This window comes from Muscardinus avellanarius, assembly GCF_963383645.1.
Source record: "Muscardinus avellanarius genome assembly, chromosome: X".
In the NCBI taxonomy this organism is placed as follows: Eukaryota; Metazoa; Chordata; class Mammalia; order Rodentia; family Gliridae; genus Muscardinus; species Muscardinus avellanarius.
The window spans coordinates 27,147,026-27,173,063 of NC_137792.1; the positions used below are offsets into that span (position 1 = coordinate 27,147,026).

The following is a 26,038-nucleotide window of genomic DNA, read 5'->3' on the forward strand; positions in this document are numbered from 1 at the left end:
TTGGAGTTAAGGATATAGATTTCAAAATACACCAAATTGGTATATTGATTATTTCAAGCTAAATTCACTTAAGGAAATGTAACTATACAAAGGCCCATTTTGCCAGGCTTGAGTTCATGCAGTAAACTACAAAGGTTCTTCCAAGAGGGTTGATGTTCACATACCAAGGTTGGAAATTATCATTAATCACCACAGACTGGTAACAGGTGCTGCAGTGATCTTGAATAAACATACTCTGAAATGACCTTTCTCCTATACCAGTTCCTATATCCTCTTTATATATCTTTTAGTAATATAACTAGAATTTACAACCCTAGTCCAGATGTGGTTTTTGTCCCGCCATTTCTTTGCAAATGTATTATTCTTTATCTTGAAAATATGTATCATGCTTTGGCCATTTCTTCAGAGTTCATTCTCTTGTGAAAATGCTTACCTATATACATGTAAAATGAATAAAAATTTGTATACTTTGCTCTTGTTAATCAGTGCTTTTATTAATTGGGCTCCTAGATCCAGACTATAAGGCTGCCTAAGAAATAAACAGGGGTGTAGAAGGGCTTGCTGCCTCTTTAAAAAATGACAAAAAGATGATTAACTATAACATTGGGTTAGAATGAACTCCGTCCTTCATATGATTTTAAACACCTATTTGTTTATTTAAAAAGCATTAAATAGCCAGGCATGGTGGTATATACTTGTATTATTAGTACTTGGGAGGCTGAGACTAGAGGATTGAAGGCTTGTGGCTAGTTTCAGCTACTTAGTGAGGTATTCTGCAACTTAATGAGACCCTGTTTTTAAAATAAAAAATAAGTCGGGTGTGGTGGTGCACACTTGTAATCCCGGCATTCGGGAGGCTGAGACCAGAGGATCCCGGTTCGCGGACAGCCTCAGCTACTTAGTGAGGCCCTCTGCAACTTAGTGAAACCCTGTTTCAAAATAAAGAATAAAAAATAGGGCAGGGGGTGTAGCTCGGAGGTCAAATGCCCCTGGGTTCCATCCCCAGACCCACAAAATAAATAAATAAATGAATAAATAAATAAATAAATAAATAAAATAAAAAATAAGAAATAGAGCTGGGGGTGTAGCTTGAAGATAGAATACCCCTGGATTCAATTCCCAGTACCATAAAGAAAAGTTAAATATATTTTTGTGCTGAGTGATGTGCTTATCTGGAATGGGACACGGATAGGAAGTGCAACAATAAAATAACATTATCACCATAGTACAGATAAATAACACATACAATTTAATATTGTACAATATTAATAAATATTTGTATTATAATACTAAATAAAGTAAGTAGGTTGACAAAATATAGCAAAAGGTTTTGTGACTATGGATGAAATTATGCCTTGGGAACACTGCAGTGTGAGTTAACTTCCACTGGTGAAGTGTAGGAAACTGGGAAGAAGGGGTTAGCAAAGAATTTATTTGGACATGAAATGTGAACTAGGCTTTAATTAAGAAAGTTATTGGTAAAAGGAGTAAGTGCAAGGCAAAGTTAGAAAGAATTACCCCTGGCAACATTTGGGGAGTGATCCTTTGGCTAAAGGGGTAGTAAGCTAGCTTCAGATAACACTTAAACTTGTATGCATCATAGAATTGACATCAATCTATAACAGGAATAATATTTTCCAATTTATAAGTTAAGGTTAATTTTTAACTTGTCACCTATAATAATCTCTAAACAGATGGATTTTTTCTATGTTTATTTGTAGTAATGTGTCTCCATCCAAACTATTTCTAAGTGAATATGAATTGTACCTGACTTCTAATTTCTTTGAGGAACCTAACTTCAGTCAATGTTTCTACAAGATGATAACTATAATCAAGGTAGAGAGCTTTATTTCAGCTAACAGTCCTTCACAAAGGAATTGTGAATACCCTAATTAATGATTATTCTAATTGCTCTTCCTTGTTACAGGACACTTCTAACTATTCTTAATGGCTGTTTTTAACCATGATAAACTAAGGTATCATTATCCCTTTAGTACAGGATATAAATTCTTATATAAATGAAGTATTATTATTATTATTATTTTTATTATTATTATTATTGTTATTATTATAAAGCTTGTCTTACATTCTAAACCAAGTCATCAGATAGGATTTATAAAGACACCCCCATAGTGGATATCACATTCTGATGGAGTATGTATATGCATTATATTTCTGTAAGTTCAATTCATAACTACCCATACTTTCTGAAACAGAAGCTTGGATACATAAAAATGGTAAAGTATTAGGTTTCATGTTTGTGAATCTAAATTATAAATTTAAATTACTAATAGTAAATTAGATTAAATAATTGACTAGATGCTTAGAAATGTTTTCTACAAATATAAGCTTTCTGCCCAATTTTGTAAAGGTAGTAAGTACAGAGATATATAGTATAAAGCTATGTCTGTTCTAGTTAGAAATCAGATATTGCAACAACCAACAATTTGCTCCCTGCTACATTACTTCCCACATTTTTCTTCTTTCCATTCCTCCTCTCCTCTCTTCTCCTCTTTTCCACCTCTCTGTCCTTCTCTCCTCTCCTCTCCTTCCTCCTCCTCCTCCTCCTCCTCCTCCTCCTCCTCCTCCTCCTCCTCCTCCTCCTCCTCTTCTTCTTCTTCTTCTTCTTCTTCTTCTTCTTCTTCTCTCTCTCTCTCTCTCTCTCTCTCTCTCTCTCACACACACACACACACACACACACACACACTGAAGAGGTTATTATTTATTGATTAATCTATTTATTTATTGAGGTACTGGTTATTGAACCCAGGGACATTCTACCTCTGAGCTACATACTCGGTTCTATTTTCTTTCTTTTTTTTTTAAGTTGTTGAGGCTAGTTTCCAACCTATGATTCTCCTGTCTCAGTCTCCCCAAGTACTGGGATTACAGGCATATACCGCCATGCATGGTTTGTCATATATATATATATATATATATATATATATATACACCTTTTATGCCACCTTTCACAGGAGATCGCTTCTAGCAACTTAAGCTCCTTTTTGTTGGTTCTTGCAAATTGTGCTTCTCTGGACAGAACAGACGTGCATCTCAGTTGAAACTAGGTAACTTTCTCTAATACTTCCTTATTTATCAACTCATTTTTATTCATGCTTTTCAGGAAACCATCCCAGTTCTTTTGTGCTTAATCTCAATATACACTTTAATTATATTGGCAAGAATCTTGCCCTTTACTTTTTTGTTAATAGCAATGCCAACAGCTTGCTGGAAAACACTATAGACTCTTTCAGTTTTGCCATGGTAACATTTATGGGACAATCTCATTTTTTATAACAGTACTCATTCCCTAGATGTCTACAGTGTCATTTTTCTTGTAGATTCACACATATGTGGCCAAAGGACGAACTCCACATTTTCTAACAGGCCTAAAGAACATATGCTTTGCCTTTGTGTTTGCTATTTTGGCAGATTACTGGAAGATGGTGGTTCTGGCCAAAAGGCTCTTCAGTATTTTTTTTTTTTAGTCAAATTCCATTACTAAATTTTACAACTGAAATATTATAGCATCTCTTTATTTCATTCCATTTTTTTTATTCCTAATAACTTAGTAATGTTCTCATTTGGGATATAACCACAATCTTCCCATGCTTTTATTTAGAATGGCAACCCTCAACACAATCTACACTATGTTTGACTTTTAAGTTCTGATTTAATTGATCTGGAATCGTGGCTGGCTACAGATAGCTATCATTTTAAAAGCCTCTTGAGTGATTCAAATATACAGCCTTGAAATAACACTTTACATCAGAATTTTCCATTTGCCATCTCTGAACCAGGAATGTCATCATTACCTTGGGAACTTGTAAGATTTCAAAGATTTGGGCCTCGCCTCAGATCTACTGAGAGAGGAGCCAAGAAATTAATTTGTGTTTTGACAATAATTAGTGATTATCTTGGAAGCTAAAATTTGCATACTACTATGGGGTGGTACTCCCACATGTCTTTCTAATTCATGATCTACCAATATGGTATCAGAGTTCTCTGTATATATTGAAGCCCAAAGCATAAATATAGATTTGTATTAATTTCTCGCTCAAAGTTGCCTTTCAAACGTCATGGTGTGCTCTTCATAATCTGATTCCAACTTTTATATACACTTCATATATAGTCTTATATAAAATATACTTGGTACTGGGATTGAACCCTGGGGTATCATACCTTTGAGCTATACTCTCAGACCTATTTTCTTTTTTATTTTGAAACAGGGGCTTGCTAGGTTGGTGAAGCTGGTCAAGAACTCACAATCCTCCTGTCTCAGTCTTTCAAGTACTTGAATTACAGGTGTGCGCTACTATGCCTGGCTACCCCTAGACCTCTTTATTTGGGAATGGGGTGTCTCAAAAGTTCTAAGGGTCTTGCTCAGTTACTGAAGCTGGTATTATACTTGTGATCTATTTCAGGATATAAACTCTTTTATATAAATGAAGTATCTGAATCTTCTCTGTTAATTTTTTGTTGTTATAATGGGGATGGAACCCAGGGGCATTCTATCTCCAAGCTACACCCATGATCCTATTTTTTATTCTTTATTGTGAAACAGGGTCTCACTGAGTTGCAAAGGGCCTCACTAAGAAGCTGAGGCTGTTCAGGAATCGCAATCCTCCTGTCTCAGCCTCCAAAATGCTGGGATTACAAGTGTGAGCCTGGCTCACATTACAATGTGAGTACCATGCCTGGCTCTGCATTAAATATGTGAAGTTGCAAAAATACTCCTGGATAATACATATTTTATTTTATTATTTTACTTACTTCAGTGTTTGAGTTACTACTGAGTAAGGAGCAAATTCTAAAAACATATTTGAATATACTACTAAGAGCTAGCCACATCTCTGGCTAAAACAGAAAATCAAACACTATAACATTGGAGGTTAGACAGGCAAGGTCCCAATCATTTGGTCACTATTTATTAAGCAACGATCATTAGCGATTGAGTCCACATGGTATTTAAATAGGAGTACTCATAGGAATTTTTAAGAAAAAGACTTGTAAACAAATGGATACAGACAAGAATAAAATGCAATGAAATAAATGTAGGCACCATACTCTTGGAATTAAGAGGGAGGAATGTCAAACTACCTAGTGTTCCTACATCAAAATAATGCATTGTATCTTGTTTAAAAAAATCCATGTTGGAACTAGCATGAAAGATATAATTTCATCTTCTTTGGTCTTTTCCCCTTTTGTGTAAAAGAAGATTCTTGATTCTCAAAGCAGAACAGACATGTTTGATTTCATTCTGCAAGCAAATTCATTCCAATTAACTTTAAATGACACTCTCCCAATGAATAAGATGTCAAAAACATGCTAGTAATTGCAGTCAATGGGCTGCATGCATATTTGTACTCATCAATTGAGCACTAATAACAAGAAATACACATCTACCTTGGAACAGAGGATGCAGCAGATGCTATAAGATAATATTCTGACTAATGCTTAGTAATATGTGGTAATTTAGTTTTAAATACTGAACTTCTTGGCTCTGGAAATTAAATGCACAGGTTTTACCATTAAATGAGCATTGTTTAGACACTAAATGTACTTAAATCTAAAATTTTATCAGTTTATAAGGTTTAAGCTTGGAGGGGTATATATCCTAATGCTTTTTTAAAATTCTTATTCATGTAGCAATGATTTTGCTTAGTTTAAAATTATTTCTAAGTAATACGTTATTTTTCTGTTAGAGACATATATTATAATAAATTGAAGTAAATATTACAATCATACACAGTAACAACAAGTAATTCACACTTTCAAAGTGTGAATTTCAAATGTTAGAGAATACACTTATCTTAAAATTATACTTTTGGACTCTCATGTTCTTCTTTCTATAAAAACAAACACATCGACACTCAAATGCATAGATACACTCATATGGCATGAATGCTGAGTTTCATCTAAACAAAAAAGTATTTCTCCAAAATGGATTCAAATATATTCTAACTAAAATACAAAAGGTCAGATGTTCTTTTCTCCCTCTCTGTATATACTCCTCACTCCCTTTTTACATCATGGGAATTTACATTTAGAAATATCTGAAAACTAATATAACCATATCCGATATATAAATATTTAAATATTTAGAATAATTCATTTTACTGTTTGATAGAAGAGATACTACAATCACAGTATACTTATATAATTTCAGTGGTTTCCTGCATTTGAAACAAATAGCATACTTATTAATTAGTATCCTTATTCTACTATGGTTTATAATAAGTATTTTAGATTCCAAAAGGGAACTGAGTATAGGAATATGTTTTAATGGGAACAGTTAAGACACACAAGCAAAATTTAAATATATTATGTACTTGGGCTACAGGCTAAATCTATATCATGTATCATTTTTAGAATTCTGGGTAACTTCCAAAGTTAGCTGAGATTATTTCTACTTCATTTAATTTCCCCATTTCCCCCAAATTTAGATCTTCCTGTCTCTTCTTTCCAAGTATTGGGATGAAAGGCATGCACCACCACCACACCCTGCAGTGGAGCCTATTTTTAAGAGACCTTTCAATTCCCTATATATGAGCCATTCAATAAATATTTCTCACCTTGAGTTTAGGCATATGTGTAATAGGGCTCCGTGCCTGAGCACACATATTTATCTAGCAACTAACTTTCCATTTATAAATGAGCTCTATCCCAGATTACACAGATGGCAGATTTCTAATCATTGTGGCCAATTCTCAGGCTGGGAAACAAGTTCAGGAAAGTAGCTATATGAAACTGAATACTCTCTGGAATGGACATTCCGTTCTAAGTTCCCTTCAGGAAGCCTCCAACAATAGCTCAAGTAGAAACAAACACTTGTCATTGATGTAGTCCAAGCTAACCATTTACTTTCTTGAGAATCTGTCCTCAGACAACACACACAAAAAAAAAGAAAGAAAGAGAGAGAGAGAGAGAGAGAGAGAGAGAGAGAGAGAAAGAGAAAGGAAGAAAGAAAGAAAAGCAGGCCTGTCATGCATGTACTGTATGCACAGAAATGATTTCCTCAATTTCTACCTTCCCTTGTGTCTCTATTATATCCAAACAACATCTCAAATGATATCTCAGCTCCATATTACTTGACAAAAATTTCTACATGTTGAAGGCTTTTTTTAAATTCTGGTATTTAAGAATCAGTAACTCATAAGACTTATCCTTTGATTAGGTCTGGTAATGTTACACTAGACTTCAAGATGGAGAACTTGTTAAATGCTTAATACTGGCATTAAAATGAAACTTATTCTGTAATAATTATAGATTCACAGGTAGTTGCAAATAAATGTGAAGGAATTATTTGTACAAACTTCTGCTTACTTCCCCCAATGATGAAACCTTGTATCAATGTAGTACAATATCAAAAATTGGAAATTATCAGTGTAATTTAAATATTATTCATATTTACAAGATATGCATGCATTCATTTGTGTGCCTATCTCTGTGTGTATGTGTTGTTCTATGTAACTATATCAATTGTAGCATTGCATAAAGCATACCATGATCAAGATGCATGGTACCATTACTTAGAAGACTAATTCCCCATTCCCAATATCTAGAAACCAGTAACTTGTTAATAATATCTGCAATGTTATTGCAATAATACTCTATAAAAGGAATAACAGTAACCTACTAATAGTTATAGCATTGTTCCCTTGAGATCTATTTACATTGTAAATAATGAGTATAAAAATTATTTTGATATATTAATTTACTTTGGCACTAAGTATTGAACCCAGAGGTATTCTACCTATGAGCTACCTCCCTAGCCCTTTTTCATTTTGAAACAGGCTCTCACTAATTTCCTCGATAACTTGCTGATGATGGCCTAAAAACTGTGATCCTCCTGTCTCAGTTCCCCATGTACTGGGATTATAGACCTGTATTACCACACTGAGCTTCATTTCTTTTTATTATTGAGTAGTGTTTCATGGTATGGACAAATCAAAGTTTGCTTAAAATTCAACCATTTATGGACATTAGATTTGTTTCCAGTTTATTATTATTATATTTATGCACAGGTTTTGTGTTAACATATTTTTCCATTTTCTGGGATAAATGCCCAAGAGGGGAAGCCGTTGGTCATATGGTAATTGTATGCCTAATTTTAAAAAGTTCTAAAGTGTTTTCTAACATGGCTTGCTCATTTTACATTCCTACCAGCATCATATGAGAGACCTCATTTTATTACATCTTTGTCAGTTTTTAGTATTTATACTGCTTTCAAAAATTACCATTCTGATAGGAATATAGTGATGACTTATTGCATTTTTAATCTGCATTTTTCTAATGTCTAGTGATATGGAACATATTTTCATGTACTCATTTTACATTCTTATAACCGGTTCAGTGATATGTGCATTCAGATATGTGCATTCAGATATTTTCCTCATTTTCTAATTGGGTTGTTTTTGTTTTTAGTGTTTGGTTTTGAATGATCTTTTCTATATTCCATATACTAGTCTATTGAGATTTTACAATAATAAACAAACACAAGAACCAAAAGACTGAAAGAATCAAAGAAGGGATGGAAAGCAACTTTTCATTATTTATGTATGTAAAACCTCAAAAAGAGCTGAAGTACTTTTATTATCATATAAAATATTCATAAGATATAAATTATCTTTATGATTATAAAATGTTAATATATATAAAGACTGAAACTATATTCTTCATTAAAGGGTTAGCATTGATTAATTTATTTAAAATATTTATTGAGAAACCTAATATGTGCCTAGTTTTTGGGAAACAACAGTGAGCAAGAACAGTTGAGGTGTCTGGTTTATATTACAAATATTAATAACTTACATACATACATATAAAATCCTAACATTGCTATGTGTTATGGATGGACGTTACAGTACAGAAATTTGATCTACTCAGGGAATTCTGATGTCTACTCAGAGGTAAGCTTGTGAATAGAAAATGGGGTTTTCTGTTGGAAAGAGAAAGGGCAAAGGAGAGGTCCTACACAAATAGAAAAGGATGTGCAAAAGCCCAGAAAGAGAGAAAAAAAAGTCTATTCAAGCAACAGAAAAAATCCAGTAAGGGGATGAGACATGATAGGAGATGAGACATAAGAGTTAAACAGTATCTAGGCTTTGTTTATTTATTTTTATTTTTGTTAAGAAATGCAAGACAGACTTACATAAATTAAAATTATTATTATGTTATTTTTATTTAGTAGCCTCTTATTTGATAATGCTAACAGTCAGCATCATGAAAAATGAACATGATAATCAATAGTTTTTCTATTAGAAATTGAATCACGCTGGGAGTGGTGGCGCACGCTTGTAATCCTCGCGCTTGGGAGGCAGAAACAGGAGGATCGTGCAGGTTCGAAGCCAGCCGCCCGCGCTGGCTTAGGAGACTCTGTTTCCAAATTAAAAAAAAAATGTAAAAATAGGTCTGGGAATGTAGCCTGGAGGTAGAAGGGCTTCCAGGAACCCCAGTACCACCAAAAAAAAAAAAAAGAAAGAAAAGAAATTGAATCGCTGTGGGTTATTCCTTATTACTCCTTACGTCCCACTCTAATTTATACATCTTGAACCATTCTGTTCTATCACATTTGATCTTCTATGTTCTATTGTATTTTATCTTCTAATATTTAGATATTTGTACTACTTGATAAGATGAGAACAAAATTTCTTATAAAATAAGAGAAAATTTCAACATCATTTCTGATCATATAAGTGGAAAAATCAGTGTTGGTATTACTGTGCAGCATGCACAGGGGTATCATTTACTTCACAGCTTAATACTGTGTATTCTATGTTACTGGTGTACTCTAAAACTGTATAGTGTACATTGTATACATATAGACACTACATACAACACTATATATAGCTAACAAAGATAAAAATTAGCTCTTTATAAAAAGCAATAGTAGTTATATAAATTTCAATAAAAATATATTTATTCAGAATAGTATTATCATTAAATATCATATTAATATATAAAATTATTGTTTATATTATTAATCTATTTATGTGAGTCTATTTCTAAAATTTTCTGTTTAGACAGCTGCTGATTTATAAATGAAATTAAATTAGAATAACTAGTGAGATTATTCTGGGGAAGCTAGCTGTGTTGTTATAAGCCAATCAGGGATATAGTAGTTACTTTCTTTAATGTTTTACATGTTCACATAGCAAGAAGATTGAGATAGAAATAAAATTATAAAGCAAGTTAACTATTACAGATATCATCATACATGTTCCCTGTGGGATTCTAGAGGATAAACATGAGGTTATTCAAGATATATAAATTTTTATCTAAGAAAGTATATTATGTCAAGGTCTATAGTCTTCAAATAAAAAAAACCAAAACTGTTATCACTTTTTTTTTAAAAAAGAACATTCTCAATGGAACATGTTTAGTTGTGGCTAGAAGACACTGATTCTTGCCATTTTATATTTTATTCTATCCTCTCTATATGCTTTCAAAATCTGAGAGGCTATGGCAACAGACAGGTTAAAGCCTGTAAATCCTATTGTCACTATGCCACTTTTATTTTTATACTGGTGATTAAACCTAGGGGCATTCTGTCTCTGAGCTACAGTCTTTTTTAACTTATTTTTATTTTGAAACAGGGTATTGCTAAGTTGCTGAGGGTGTCCTTGAACCTGTGATCCTTCTGTTCCAGCCTCTCTGGTATTGATTTTACCGGCTTTCACCACCATGTCTGTCATCACTGTGCCATTTTTTAAATTTTGACTCCACCACATATTAGCTGAGCTACTTTAGACAAATTATTTAAACCTCCTGTATTTCATTTGTAAAATATAGGTGATTATATTCCCCTACCTCCGAGAATTAACATGGAAATTAAATAAGATACACGTCACATACTCAGAAAAACACTTGAATCTGTACAAGCTTCATAATTGATGTAAATTATTATTGAAGATTAGACTAACTGGAATAGTGCTATGCATTTAGGAGGTAATGCCAACAGCTATGTATATAGGGGAAATCAATGCCTAATAATCCTTGTCTTTGTATTACTGTTCCTTGGAGTAATTCTCCATATTAATACCTGACTCCATATGACCATACTCTAAGGACTATTTATACATGTAAATGATTAAATAAAATGTACATAATCAAACCATTCATAAATATCTATGTCGCCTGATATTTTATAGTAGTTGTAAGCATATACATATATGTGTACATTTGTCTGCTCTTCTCTGACTTACAGAGTTGTAAAGGGAAAGGGACACAGCAGGTATCCAAAAATGTTTAATTATAAGCAGGTAAAAACATAATGGAAAATTCATTCAGTATCTTATTAATATTCTATCTAGTCCCACTTCCCTAAAAGCTAAGTGATAAGTACGTTGCAGTCATCCATGACTAAATTTCAATTACTCAAATATCTTCTACCGCTTTGGTATGATTCTGTTTTATTTGAACTGAATTGTGAATGTTTTATAAGTATCTTCACCATTTTTACAGATTTAAGAGTAATCAACTCTGCTAATATTTCTCAAGAATTTTTAGACATTCCTCCAATAAGCATCTATAGTAACTAAAACAGTATTAAATAAAGTAGAAAGTTACCTTGTCATATCTGCAGTTCTGTATTCTCTAAAGAATGATTTTTCATATTACTTAACAACTCTGACTGAGCAATTGAAATTCAGACTATGATAAATGTTTTACACTGAAGGCTCATTTCATTATACAGTAGTCAGTTGAAATGGGGTTTCCGAAGAAGGTATTTTAGGAAGTGCAGAGTACAGGAAAAAAGTTGAATACATTATACAATTTAAATATTTATTGGAGCTTTTCTACTAAGGCAATATTTTGATGATATCTCACTAAAATAGCAGTGTGGAAAAGAAAATTGGGGTAAATAGATGGCAAAGACTGTGGAAACTAAGACACCTGGTGATAAAAGTGAGATCCTAATTCACAAAGTCATTAAATTAAAGAATGAATGGAACAGTCCTTTTGACACAAATATTATTTTGCTTATGATTATGTCACTTCATCTAGATGCCTTTTCTCTGATGTTTGAGTGCTTTTGTCTTCCTTATTGAATTCCTGACTTTCATTTCTTCATACTCTACAATCTTTCTAGCTGGTCTTATCCATTCCATAGTGAACATATTGAAAATTCAATAATTACTTCATTTCTAGGCTTCAGATCTCCATATACTTAGTACTCACTCTCTGCATTAAAAAATTAATAACCACACCCCAACCCTTCTCATCACTTCGGTTTCCCTTCCAATCTTGTCCTCATAAATGGCAGTATTATCACCCAATTGTACGTGTAGTGGAAAGCATTGCTTATAATTCAAGAGCAATTGCTACTGATACTATCTCATTAATAAATCTTCATTAGACCTAACTTCTTCTCTAATGCCACCATTTTACTCACAATACTACCATCTTCTGAACTTTGAAGGAGATATCCATAATAGCTTTAGATTTGAAGCTTTCATCTACCCCTATCACTTTTCAACTATTTCTTAAAATATTTTCTTTAAAAATATAAATTTGTTCATATCAGGGTTCTATTCAGAATCAATAAAAGGCTGACTAGTGTTCCTATACAGATAAAAATAATCCTCATGACCTTCAAGGCTCTGAATAATTGGACTCCAGCCAGTCCCTTCAACTGCTGTCTTGTTTTATATTTTCTTTCCATAGTCTCAGAAAGCCAACCTTCTTTTAGATTACTTCACACCAGGTTTCACTGCTACAAATGTAGTTCCTTCCAACTCAAACATTTTTGCTTTCTCTTTTCCCTTGGACAATTATTCTCCAATCATATTTTCTTCTTCTTACTTTATCATTTTCTCAAGAATATCTCTCCAAATTCTAAGATTAGTGTAAGTCTCACTATTCTTCATTCTTACAAGATGAAAGCTTTAATCTACAGCTTTCACCCTAAAGATGCAATTTAAATAGTATGGGCATATTTATATGCACACCTTTCCTTACATGAATATCTTTATGAATCTGCTTGTTTAGAATATCTCCAGAGCACAGAACAGTACCTGGCACAAAATTGGCACTCAGTATATATTCACTGCATGGATAAATGAGTGAATAACACATTATCAGCTATAAATTCTTCTTTATATTATTGGTCAAACCAAACCATATAATACAAACATTTTGAACCCAATACTTTTGATACTTTCATTTCTGGATTTATTTTGAAGGCAAATCTATTTCCAGACATTTAAAATAAAACATTGCAAAGGCCATAGGCTTGAGCAAATTATATTACTTTGATAACACTTGGTACTCCCTGAAAAAAACTTTTAGAGACAGGGTGTGTACACCTAATCCAAAGGAATCTTCCAGCTCTTCAGCAGCTGTTCACATGGCTCCTACCCTGCCCTTCAGCCTCTACTAAATCAGGATTCTTCAGCTGTCGGAGCTTCCCGTAAGCTCTTTCAGTTAATTGCCTTGAAGCCAACATTTTCTCTGGCTATGCTCTTTTCAATGTAATTTCTTTCTCCATTATTTTTCCAGTCTATGATAACCACTGAGATCTCAAGTAGTTTCAAATATTTTGTTCATTTAGTCACAAATGTATTTCTAATACTGCCTTAGTAAGCAACAACATAAAAAAAGTATTTTTCAACTTTCACTGGATGAAAATAGTTGGGCACTTCTGATTATGTGATTTTTATCCCTTGTTTCTTTACTTCATCCTCACACAGTTTCCAAAGTCTAAAATCTATACTTGCAACAGTGTGCCCATTCTCTTGCCCTTCAAATCGGCATTTAGGCTAAGGTACTGTTGCTACTGTAATCTGATAAAGAAGCAAGTTGTGTGCAAATAAAGATGAGTGCCAGGAATGAGCAAAAAGTCACTGATGTTTATGCCCTTTTATAGGGCATAGACTGATTCTGTGACAGTCTTAGCCAGAAACAGAATGCGAAGCTGGAGAGCAATTAAAAGAAACAAAAAATAATTAAATAAATAAAAGCCAAGGGGAGGATGAAAACATTTAAAGGGTAACCCCTTCATTTGTCTATAATTGGAAAGAATATAGACCACTATAATGCTAATTATGTTCAATCAATACTGGCCTTTTTTAAAGATCAAATTTTTCATGGGGGCAGAAAGAAAATACATCTAAAAGTTGAATATAAATTGGCAAAAGGGCTATGTGTTATTTTAGGATATGTGAGTTCATGTATTGTTGTACTCATGTACGGTATTAGTATTTATTGAATATGAACTACAAAAATATAAAAATTTAATCATCTGATTTTTTAAGTTTTGAAAAATTATGTTAACTCTCTTCAAACCCATTTGTCTATCTAAATCTTCCTTTTATTACATGGATAAGCATTGGCCTTAATAATTCATTTTAATATCCCTCCTATTCAATAGAGCAAACACATTTTTCTATTTAAAATAGATAAAATAAAATGAAGTGAATATTTAAAATAGAGGCAAAGCCCTTTTTAAAATCTTTCACGTAAACACACACAGATATATTCCTTTCAAAATTGACATAAACATTGATTTTTCTACACATAAAATTTATGGAAAACCAATTTCTTAAAATTACATGAAGTCAAATATTGAATTAACAATTCTGGAAAAGTCATTTAAGTACAATGAAAACAACAGCAGCAGCATTTTATCAGCATACCAAAGCAATGACAGTCCCATTCCAGTTAATGGATAATTGTTGATTCTCCTTCACTTTCCATTAGTGAAGAATGGTGTGCATAATTACAGAAAGAAAGTGAGGCACTGAGGCAGAAGGCAAAAGATAATAAAGGAGAAAAAGGAAGAAATTGATTTCAAACTTCAATTCTGATTGTTAGGAAAACTTAAAACTTATCAAAGGACTTAATAGTATATATATTGGGGGGGTTATTTGAAAAGCCATGTTTAAAGATTATAGGAAGGCAGAAATTGTTCTCTGAGTACTTTCACCTGCTAAAACCCTTAGATTTTTCTAAATGAGTGATATCAGCTTGAAATAAATGACTGAGATCAGATTTGAATAAAAAACATCTCAAAATGGCCACCTAAGTGAAAGAAGAGAGATATGAAAGAGGGAGAACTGCCCTTTGTTTGTTTGTGTTCTTATTTTGTACTAGAGATTGATCGCAGGGCCATTCTACCCTTGTTACATGCTCAGTACTTTTTATTTTTCATCTTGAAATGGGGTCTCCCTAAGTTGTTAAGGCTGGTCTCAAACCTGCAATCCTTCTGTCTTAGCCTTCCAAGTACTAGGATTACAGGTGTGCACCACCACACTTCTTCTTTTAGTTTTCTGATGGGCATGAGTTAAAGGTTGGATGGCCCCAAAATGAGGATTATTTGAATCTTGAATTATCAAATGCCATTTTCTTTCCAAATCCTCATCTGTCTGCTGCCGATAAGAATTTGTATTTGAGAAATTTTATATTCCCTTAAAATACTGGATGCAATATTTTTGTTAGATTATTTTTGTTTTATTTTGCTATGTCCTGGGCAGTAGTAGTGAGTAAGAAAACAGAAATAGTATGTGCTGAGTGTTAAAATGGTTCAGAATCTCTATAAGAATTCTCTTGTTTATGAAGGCACCTTTAATATTATAATATGCTATAATACTTTTATTCTAAAAATTTAGGAAAAAGTAAGCCAAATTATTTTACCGATTAAATTTGAAAGTATACTTTGCAAATGAGTGATTTACAAATAGCCATTATTCTTTCAGAATCCTTGAAATAAATGCTGACTTTTAAAATTAATTAGAGAATGCTGGGTGGGGTGGTACATGCTTCTAATCCCCGCACTTGGGAGGTGGAGACAGGATAATGGCGCAGGTTCAAAGCCAGCCTCGCTGGCTTAAGAGACCCTGTTTCCAAATAAAATATAAAAAGTATGTCTGGGAGTATAGCCCGAATGTATAAGGGTTTCATCCCCAGTACCACCAAAAAGAAAATTAATTAGAGAGAGCTTGAAATTTTACAGACTTTAGGAATTATCCGTGTGATACAAGTAGAAAAAATTTCCAAAGTTGGGAGAATAATAAACTATACTATGTCATTGCCATTTTAACTTTCATATTTGTATTAAAAAAGACACCTTGGAACTCTAAAGATATTTAAGTATTTTATAATGTGAAACTCCAAGTTTTAACTAGCAAATGTTTTAAGGGGGAGAGGAGAAAAGATCACAAAATTTGTACTTGCTTGTTTAGTTTTTAAGCTCAGTATGCTGCATAGGGCATGCTCCCCAAAGAGAAACACTTTAATGAAACTCTGCTATGGAACTTGGTTGTATTTAATTTTAAAAAGTTTTACTTTCCAAACTCTATCCCATGACCTTCCCAACAAAACTTTTCAATATGAACCTGATGCCTGGATAACAACACAAACCTCTTAGGACTTTAGCAGGACTTTGTGAGATAGAAAACCATCGCCTCTCTCTGAATCCAATCAAAACCTGAGTGTACTGTATAAAAATAAACCAAGGTCATCATTATTCCCTGTCATTGTGATTTGGCTCGCCTTCAAATTACATACCCTGTATATCTGAAATACCTGTACCGCCTCCATTAACTGAGTTTGTCATCACTTTAATCAATGTATCTTTTCAGAATGAAAGGCAGAAATGTCAAATTCCTACCATTATACATTCTTTTAACTTTCTAATCTGCATTAAATAAAAGGCTGTCTTTGAGAAATAACATATGCTTTAAAGGAATATAACTAGCATCAATTTTATTTTGAAATACAACTAGGAAAAGATTCAATCCCAATGAATCTCTCCAAATAGAGGTGATATTTCATAAAACTATTAAATCCTCACTTGCATGGACCTCTCCCAACTCCCTATCTAATTATGTATTCATATATTTGTTTGTATTTTTCCTTAAAGAGCTTTCTCAATTTTATAATCTCAGGTCCAATAAAGTTTTCATCATTTGTTAATATTTTGTTGATAAGAGGACATTTGTCTTTACCTATCAATTCCTTATAAAATTATATGCATTCAAAATATAAAATAAAAATAAGAAAATTATTATCAAAAAGTTTATTTTCCAATTAATTTTCAGTTATTATCTCTTAGTAAACTCAGTATTCTGTGGTTCAAATGTGTATGAATGAACATATATTCCCATACCAAAGTAATCTGTTTCTTGTAGTTGCAATGAAATAAAGAATATATTGATGAAAACAAGATAAATCATGCTTAATACATTAGAGAAATACTACAGTTGAGGCTGAAAGAGGAAGAAACATTTGAGAAATCTGTTTTAGTTTTGAGATGTCATAATGAAAGACAAAGTAGAATTTTTTTAAAACCTGGTTTTGCAAAAATAAGTAATACTTTAATGTCTTTTATTAAGTCACACAAGTGGTTAAGTACTGACAATGTTTCACATGGGGCAACTAACTTGGGCCACAAAGAGAAAGCTGGAGTAATATCTTTACCCAATTTATGAATTTGTATTTCAATATGGGATTCCTGGAGTAATGTCAGCCAATACCTTTTTCTTAAATTATTTAAATTTGCACCATGTTGTAGTCTTTTCTAAAAGAATAACATCTACATTACATCCTCTATTATATTTCTATAATATGATGCTGGACACCAAAATTTTTTTATTAAATTCAAAAACATATCATAAATTCAGAACTGATGTTTTTCATAGACAAAAGACTTTAAAATACCACAAATAAAATGTACTGTATTTAAATGTTAAAATATCTAACTAGTAATATGTTAAACAGCAAAAGTTAATATACACTATAACTTTGAGAATATCTTCATGTTTTCTTAAACATTTTGTTATGCTTCATAAACATTACTTGATGTTTTTTAAACACAATATAGTAAAATCCTATGGGGCATGTTCCAAAAAAGTCAACTTTCTTCATATTCTAAGAACTTAATATTTTACTTGAGTATTTTTGACAAAGCAGAGTGTAAGTTTGCCTTGCTTCATTCCATAATTACATCTTTGATATTTTTCAAAAATTGCTCTATACACTGAGGGGGGAGTTTGATTTTATAGAACTAATCATCACACGTAAATGATTTCAATAGTATTTATACGTTAATCCTATGAAACAAATGTCATAGGCTAAGCTATATATGTGTGTATACTACACAGAACATATACATGCTGTGAATTTTTAAGATTAGTATTAGAAGAATTTTTCAATTAGAAAATAATACTGATGCTCACCTAAGACATGGAGGAAATGATATAAATAAATATTACAATATAAAATTTAGTATCATCTATTGAGAATCAATAAATGGAAAATGCTAATTTATTTTTACAAAAATTTTGGACTTTTTTTTCTAGAAGTTGTGAAGCATTACTTATTTAGAGAGATTTATTGTTTTCATTCTTAATTTTAGGTACTGCCCTCATGTCTATTTCAGAATGACTATAATCCACAAGTCAAAAATAGCGGAAAAAAACATATGATTATTCACCTATGTCTTGGGCCACACTATATTCATTATATATTATTTTTAAATACTATTATTCCTTTTGTATTAAAGACAATTTTTAAATTCTTCATTAGTCATTATGGCTTTCCTAAAAGTAGTTGCATTTTTATATAAAAGTTTTATGAAGCTTTACTGAAATATAAGGTCATGATAGATGTAAAACAACATTGTACAAAAATGATTAGAAGTCGCTCAAGTTTTTATATGGTAATCTAAATAAGAGACTGGTAACTGACTAACACAGATTAGAGCACTATTTAAAATTTATTATGACATAAAGTAAAGATCATTCAAAATATTGTTTATGAAAAACAACTTAAAAATTAAATTTTTACCAATGCACTTTGGACTTGACATTTATCCAACACAACTTACTTCCTTTATTTTCCCCATGATATGCCAGATAAATTTTTTTCTAACCTTTAGGCTTCCATGTCATTGCTACATAGCAATGAGTTTACCAGTAATATTTACTAGACCATTACCCTACATGTAACTGTTACTAAATAACAAAGTTCAATAAAAAAATTCATATACATAAACTCTTTTATAGCAATTCAATAACGTGTTACATATACTCAAAGCTAGCTATGCATTTTCTATTACTTTAATGCTTTCTTAAATGAGAAAGGTGTGTTTACTTCAAGAATATAATTCAACTCTACCCCATTTTTACTGACATTTTTCAGCAAGAAACAAATACCTGTGAATATATGCCTATATGTTATAAAGAATCTGGAAGATAACATTTATCTTTATACCTAAACTACTGCAATCTGCCCAATCAGTGGACTTGTCACAAACTCAAAGTTATGCCACAGTTAAATATATCTTTAGTTATTTTGTACTTACAACAGTCCTCTACTTCTTCCCACCAAAGCATTTGGAAAAACAGTATGTATCAAGGCAGCGATAAAATCTTGGTAAAAATTTTCCAACTTTATTGCTGTAGTAGGAACGATGAGAAACCAACACACTTCAGCAGCCTTGAAAAAAAGTAACACTTCAGTTTTTCCTATTCGTTTTGCTCTGAAGGCAATTGCCTCCAAGATCTGAGTCCTGTAGGGAGAAAGTGAGTGATCCTAACACTGAGTGAGTCAACATAGTAACTGATGCCAGAATTCTGTACAGGCCTCTGGATATTTCAAATTCCAGGACCTGCGCACGAGCAAGTGACCCGCCTTTTCTCTCAAGTTGGTTTCCCATAATAGGACTGCCCATGGACACTACATATAAGGTTGTGCTTCCAGCATGGCAAGCCCTGCAAGTTCAAATAATGCTCAACTGTGTTCTGATTAACATCCAAACCAGAATAGCACAGTGGACATAGCACTCACTGTTAAGGTTCTTTAAACACAAAACTTCTTCAGTACAAAACTTTAACACAGTTTTCTGCGACTTTTATATAAATTTCTAAAATAACAAAGCAGAGAATCTTGATCCAGAGCTAACTTTTAAATGCCTTGTCTTTCCTCTCCCATCTCAAGAACACACAAATTGTTACTCTACATAACAAAAAATAAATCCTTAGAATAATTTATGCATTTGTTATGCATCTGCTATCTACTCCAGTTAATTTTTGCCCTTGGGATCCAATCACAAATCATGTATTGAAGATGCCAACACTCTGATAAGAGGAGCAGCAGCAGAATGTAGCAGCTGAGTTCTAAAAGCAGTATGTGAGTCGTTCTCATGGGATAAGTTGTCTGCTAAAATAAAGAACACTCAGAATGGAGTGCAGAAATCCTCTTAAAATGCTAAATTTCAGTTGTGGGTTAGGAGAAAACTCCTATACTAACAAATGATTCTTCAATTTGTTTGGTGCCAAATATGAAAATCATTTCTTAGACGTCGAGTTAATGGCTTTTTAATGGTTCTTAAAAAAGATTTTTCTGCATCAAGTGAACATAGTTGCGATATGTCATTCAGCAGCTTAGTCAATCATTCTTTGCCAATAGAGATGCTTTCTTTGTTTTCTTCCCTATTAGGTTTTATCCAACAAGGTAAGCTTAGTATTTATAGAAAACATCAGTGACACTTTTAAGAAAGAATTCATTTTGCAAGTATAATCTTTACTTGAAATTATTTGAGTACCATTTCTTAAAGTGACAGATACATTTTTCATCTCAATCATCACTTCCTTGGCACAGAAATAAAAAATAGGTAAGAATAGAAAAAAGTAACATATTGATTCTTACTATATTTACCTTCATAGATAATTATATATTTATTATCATTTCCCCTATAAATCCTATATGAAATAAGACATGGAGCCTAATTTTAATTTTAGATAATTGTATTTAAATTATTATTATGGAAAATAGATTGAAAATCCTTTTCCATAGTTCATCTCATTTTCTCCGCTTACTTTAGATATATGCATATCCTTATATAAAAACACATATTTTAGGACTGATTTATGTCCAACTCTGCATGTTATCACCAATATCTTCCTGTATTATAAGTTCCTTTACATCTTCTGTGAGCTTTCTGCATATTTAAACTCACATTTTATATATCTACCAGCCAGCAGCACTAGCATCATGTGGGAACTTCTTAGAAACACAGGTATATGTAAGTCTTGGAAAGTCAGAAACTCTGAAAGTAGGACCTAACACTGTTTCACAGGTGGTTGGAATGCATAGGCAGCTCTACAGAATCCTGAAGTACATGTTCTGGAAACAACTAAAGTTCCATTCATACCTATAAAATGTTCTTGGTAATATATAAAGTATTAAACACTAATAGATTTGAATATCTTTGGATACATTTTAATTATCTCTCGGCCTTAGTCAGTTTTCAGAATTTAAGTATCCATGATTTCTACATTGTGTAGAATGCACATACTTTCCCTAAGGCTTTATAATCTAAGTGGGAAGACATGCTTAAAATAATTGAAAGAGGTCAAAGATACATAAAATAACATTTAGACCAAATACAGTGAATCCCAATTCAGTCCATGTCAATATTTTCCTGTAGCCATTAATTATATCTCTCATTTAGTTATCATAGTAACTACAAATGGTAGGCCTTAGGAGCCCCAATATAAAAGTGACTGGTCAGCATTCCAATGTTAATAAATGGCAAAGTAGGGTTTAAAAAATTATTAACCTTTTATTTTGAAATAATTACAGATTCCCAGGAAGTTGCAAAAATAGTATACAGGTATCTCATATAATCTTCCACCAGTTTCTCTCAAAGGAAAGAACTGTAATTATACAGAATTCTAATATAATCTCAGATCAGGACACTGACATTGCTGTAATATATGTGTATAGTTTTATGTCATTTTTATCAAAATATAGATTTGTGTAATCAAACCTCAATCAAGATAAAGAACTGTTGCTTCATTACAAAGACTTCTTTGTTCGAATCCTCAACAGTCACAGCAACCACCCTCCCAAATCATTCCTAAATCCTGCCATCCATTAACTTCTCCATCACTCTAACTTTGGTTATTTTGAGATATTACACAAATGGAATCATTCAGTTTGAGAACTTTTAGAGGGGATTTTTTTTCACTCAGCATTGTACCTCATGTTCCACTCAAGTTGTTATCAGTAGCTTGTTTCTTTTATAGCTGAGCAGTATATTATTTGTGGATGGCCTATGAATAATAACTGTTCATGTACTAATGGATACTGGAGCTATTTTCAGAGTTTGGCTAGTAAAAATATAGTTGTAAAATGATCATATATGGTACATATTGATGTCTCTAGATTAATTTTCAAGTGTGTAATAATTGGTGCTAGGCTCAGTGGCTCAAGCCAGTAATCCCAGCTATAAGGGAGGTTGAGGCAGGAGAATGATAAATTTGAGGCTATTCTGGGCAACTTAGTGAGACCCTGTTTCAAAAATGAAGAAGGGCTGGGGATGTAGATTAGAGATAAAGTATCTCTGGGTTCACTCGCTAGTACCACCAGAATAGTATAATGATGGGCCTTAGAGAAAATATGTGTTTAGTTTCTTAAAGGTATTACTAAAACATTTCCCATAGGCACTTTATCATTTTACATACTCAACAGCAATGCACAGATGATATAATTTATCCAAATTCTCACCAACATTTTGTATTCTCAAATTTATTTATTTTTTATTCTTAAGCATGTAGGGCCATATCACAGCACTCATAATTTTATTTTTTCTAATGGTCATTGGCATGTGCTTATTTGCCACATGAATGTATTCTTTTTAATATTTTGTAGTAGTGGGGACTGAACCCAGAGGTGTTCTATTTCTGAGCTACATCTAAAGGCCCATTTTATTGTATTTACTTTGAAAAATGATATTGTTAAGTTGGTGAAAGCCTCACTAAATTGCTAAGGCTTTCCCCATACCATCCTTCCTCTCCCTCTTCTTCATTCCAGTAACAAGTAGTAAGTACAGGACCTCCCCTAGCTTCAAGACATGGGTTAACAAAGGTCATCCCAGAAGAGAGCTCTTCCTAAAAACTTTATCAAAAGGACAATTATATAGAAATTATTTAACATACTTTGGGCATTACAATTTATCCTTTAATACTTAGCAATTGTAACTAAAATGTACATATATAAAAATGGCTAAACAATATGAACTAATCTATGGGGCACAGAAAGCTTCTGTGTACTACCTACCCACACATCACCCAGAGTCAAACAGCATACTCTCCAAGATATCAAGTTTAATATTTCCATTCCCCAAATGCAACCACTCCTATGAAGTGACAATAAGCAAAAATAAAGAGCATAACTTTAGCCCACTATTTTTACCATGTGCCACGCACTTTTAAAATATCCAGAAAGCCTAGATGTTCTTTTTCAAAATTGTTTCTGAAAATCTAAGTCTTTTGTCTTACAATATAAAGTTAAAGATAAGTTTACCTATACATAAATCTACAGATCATTTACAAAATCTATTTCTCATATTTTGTCAGGAATTTCATTAAGCCTACAGAAAATTTTCCGGAGAATCGACATTTCAGCAACACTAGGTCTTCTAATCATATATATATATACACACATACATACCTAAAATGTATTACAGGTTGAGTACTCCCTTTCTGAAATAAAGTAGTGCATCAATCAGAACTCTTCACTGTTATAATCTAAAATAACTTATCACACAACTTAGATAAAGGAAGATTTATCTGCTCCCAGTTCTGGAGATTTCAGAGGTATAGTTCATGTCAGGCCAGATCTGTAGAATTAAGTGAAAGGTGGTAGGAAGCAGAGGGAGGGCAATAACGAGTTTCTGTTTTCACATAATGGAGGTCAAAAGCAAGAGAGGAAGCAAGGGTATTTGAAGACACAAACACAGTCACCTCCTGGGACCAAACTCCTCCAGCCACACCCTACATACCTAAGTTATTCCCCAATGAACCCATTGGAGTTGATTTACCCAGTGATAAGATTACAACTCCCTGATCATCAATACATGAGCTCTTTTACGGGAAATTCAAAATGTTTATATGTATATGTGTAGGTATACACACATATAGAGTTGGAGATGATATTCAAGTATAAAGACAAATCTGATTTATGTTTCAAATACACCTCACACATAGTTTGAAGGTAATTTTTTACAATATTTTTAGTACACTAGATATTTGACCATGACATATCACATGAGGTCAAGTGTGAAATTTTCCATTTGTCATGCTATGTTGGTACTCAGAAAGCTTTGGATTCTGGAGCATTTCAAATCTTTAGATGAGAGGTTTCAATCTTCACTTTCTTATGTATGTGTTTGCACAAAAATAAACAATACAGGAGAGGTTCTAAAACCACATATTTGAAAAGCATGTAAAATATATGCCATACATATGTATATATTATTAAAATAATTTTAAGCTATAATTGTTTATACATGAATTATATAGACATACTTTTTCAAGAAAAAATATTTTTACTAAGCTGAAGTTACTTATACAAGCATGTTTAAAATTAATCTTTTAGTCTATAATTTTATGATTCATAAAAAACTGATCCTTGTTTGTATCCCAATATTAAACAGTAATCCTTGTATCATAAAATGAATGGCATATTAATTAGAAAGAACTAAAGATTATAAACTTAAAAGTGAACAAGGAGTGAATTCTTAAATACCTGAAAACCCTACGGGTATCATTTGTTAATTTGAAAAGGTAAGATCATATTTCTAACATATTTTAATATAAATTCAAAAATTATGATTATTATAACTTAGTAGAATAAAAAACTTAGTAGAATAAAAAAGCTTGATAGTAGATTATCAAGCTTTTTTCTATAAAGAAAAAGCTTGATAACTCAGATGTCTAAATAGAGTTCATAAATTTATTGATGAGAAAATGATTCTGAGCCATTTTTACTTCATTTTTCAGTTATTCATATTGGTAGAAATGATACGTGCTCTATAAAAACATATATTTCTTAAACATTTTCAAATAAATCTCTCTTTAGAGGACACTGAAATAGTAGAAGATTCTTGGGGGATGAGGAGGTGGGAAGGGAAAGGGCAACTATGGGAAGAAAGCTGACAGAACAAGGTTATTTGCACATATGGATGTTGTTCTGAATCTTACTATCGTGTACAGGAAAATGATCGCTCTTTAGATAGAGACATTGAGAAAATATAATAGTTTAGATGCTAGTTTATAGGAATTGAATCTAGAAAAAATAAGATAAGTAAATTTTAGGCAATGTGGTGGTTTCCTATATAAATAAAAAACTTTGCTGATGTTTTGATAGAAATAGAATTAAAACTGTAGATTAATTTGGGGAAATTGAACTACTCACTTTGTCTCCAGCTCCATGAATACAGTATGTATTTTTATTTACTAACATCTTTATTTCATACTATTTTTAATTATTTTCCTAGAGTTTGAATATATATTCAGTAGATATTCTGATAGACTGGCAAGTATTTATTTATTTTATTTTTTATTTTTTGGTGGTACCGGGGTTCCTGGAAACCCTTCTACCTCTGGGCTACACTCCCAGACACTTATTTTTTTTATAGTTTTATTTGGTAACAGGGTCTCTTAAGCCAGCAAGGATGGCTTCAAACCTGAGCGATCCTCCTGTCTCCTCTTCCCAAGCGTGGGGATTGCAAGCGTGGGCCACCACGCCCGGCAAGTATTTTGTTTTTATCTTGGAGCAAATATGATGTACTACAATTAAAACGTTGTTTTTTGGTACTGGTGATTGAGCCCAGGGGCATTCTCTCTCCAAGCTACACTCAAATCCTTTTTGTGTTTTATACTGAAACTGGGTCTTGCTGAGTTGCTGAGGTTGGTCTCAAACCATTATTCCTCCTGTTTCAGCCTCCCAAGTACTGGAAATACAGGTGAATGCCACTACACTTGGTTATAATTTTTTTTAAAAAATTCACTTATTATTGCAGTGCTGATGATTGAACCCATGGCTTTGTGTATTCTAGGAAATTACTCTACCAGTAAACTACATCCCTAGCTCCCACAATTAGCTTTTAATTTATTTTTGTAAGAAAAGTTGACAAGACCTATACTTTTAGCAGATTTGTATGTGCACAGTATTATCTATAAAGTCTTGTGCAGTAGATGTCTAGAACTTATTCATCATGCATAAACTTTATGCCCATTGCCTAGCC

The 26,038-nt window shown here is 32.5% G+C and overlaps 1 protein-coding gene across 1 annotated transcript in view; it reads right to left on the reverse strand.

The window, feature by feature from the left end:
• The window catches only part of DMD (dystrophin), a gene marked incomplete at both ends in the record, with an annotated part of 2,101,015 nt that extends 2,081,678 nt beyond the window's left edge, over positions 1 to 19,337 (reverse strand). The window contains one exon of the mRNA XM_080719244.1: positions 19,307 to 19,337. Coding sequence (XP_080575370.1) covers positions 19,307 to 19,337 — 31 coding nt within the window. The remainder of the gene's footprint in view (positions 1 to 19,306) is intronic.
• Between the last annotated feature and the right edge of the window lie 6,701 nt (positions 19,338 to 26,038).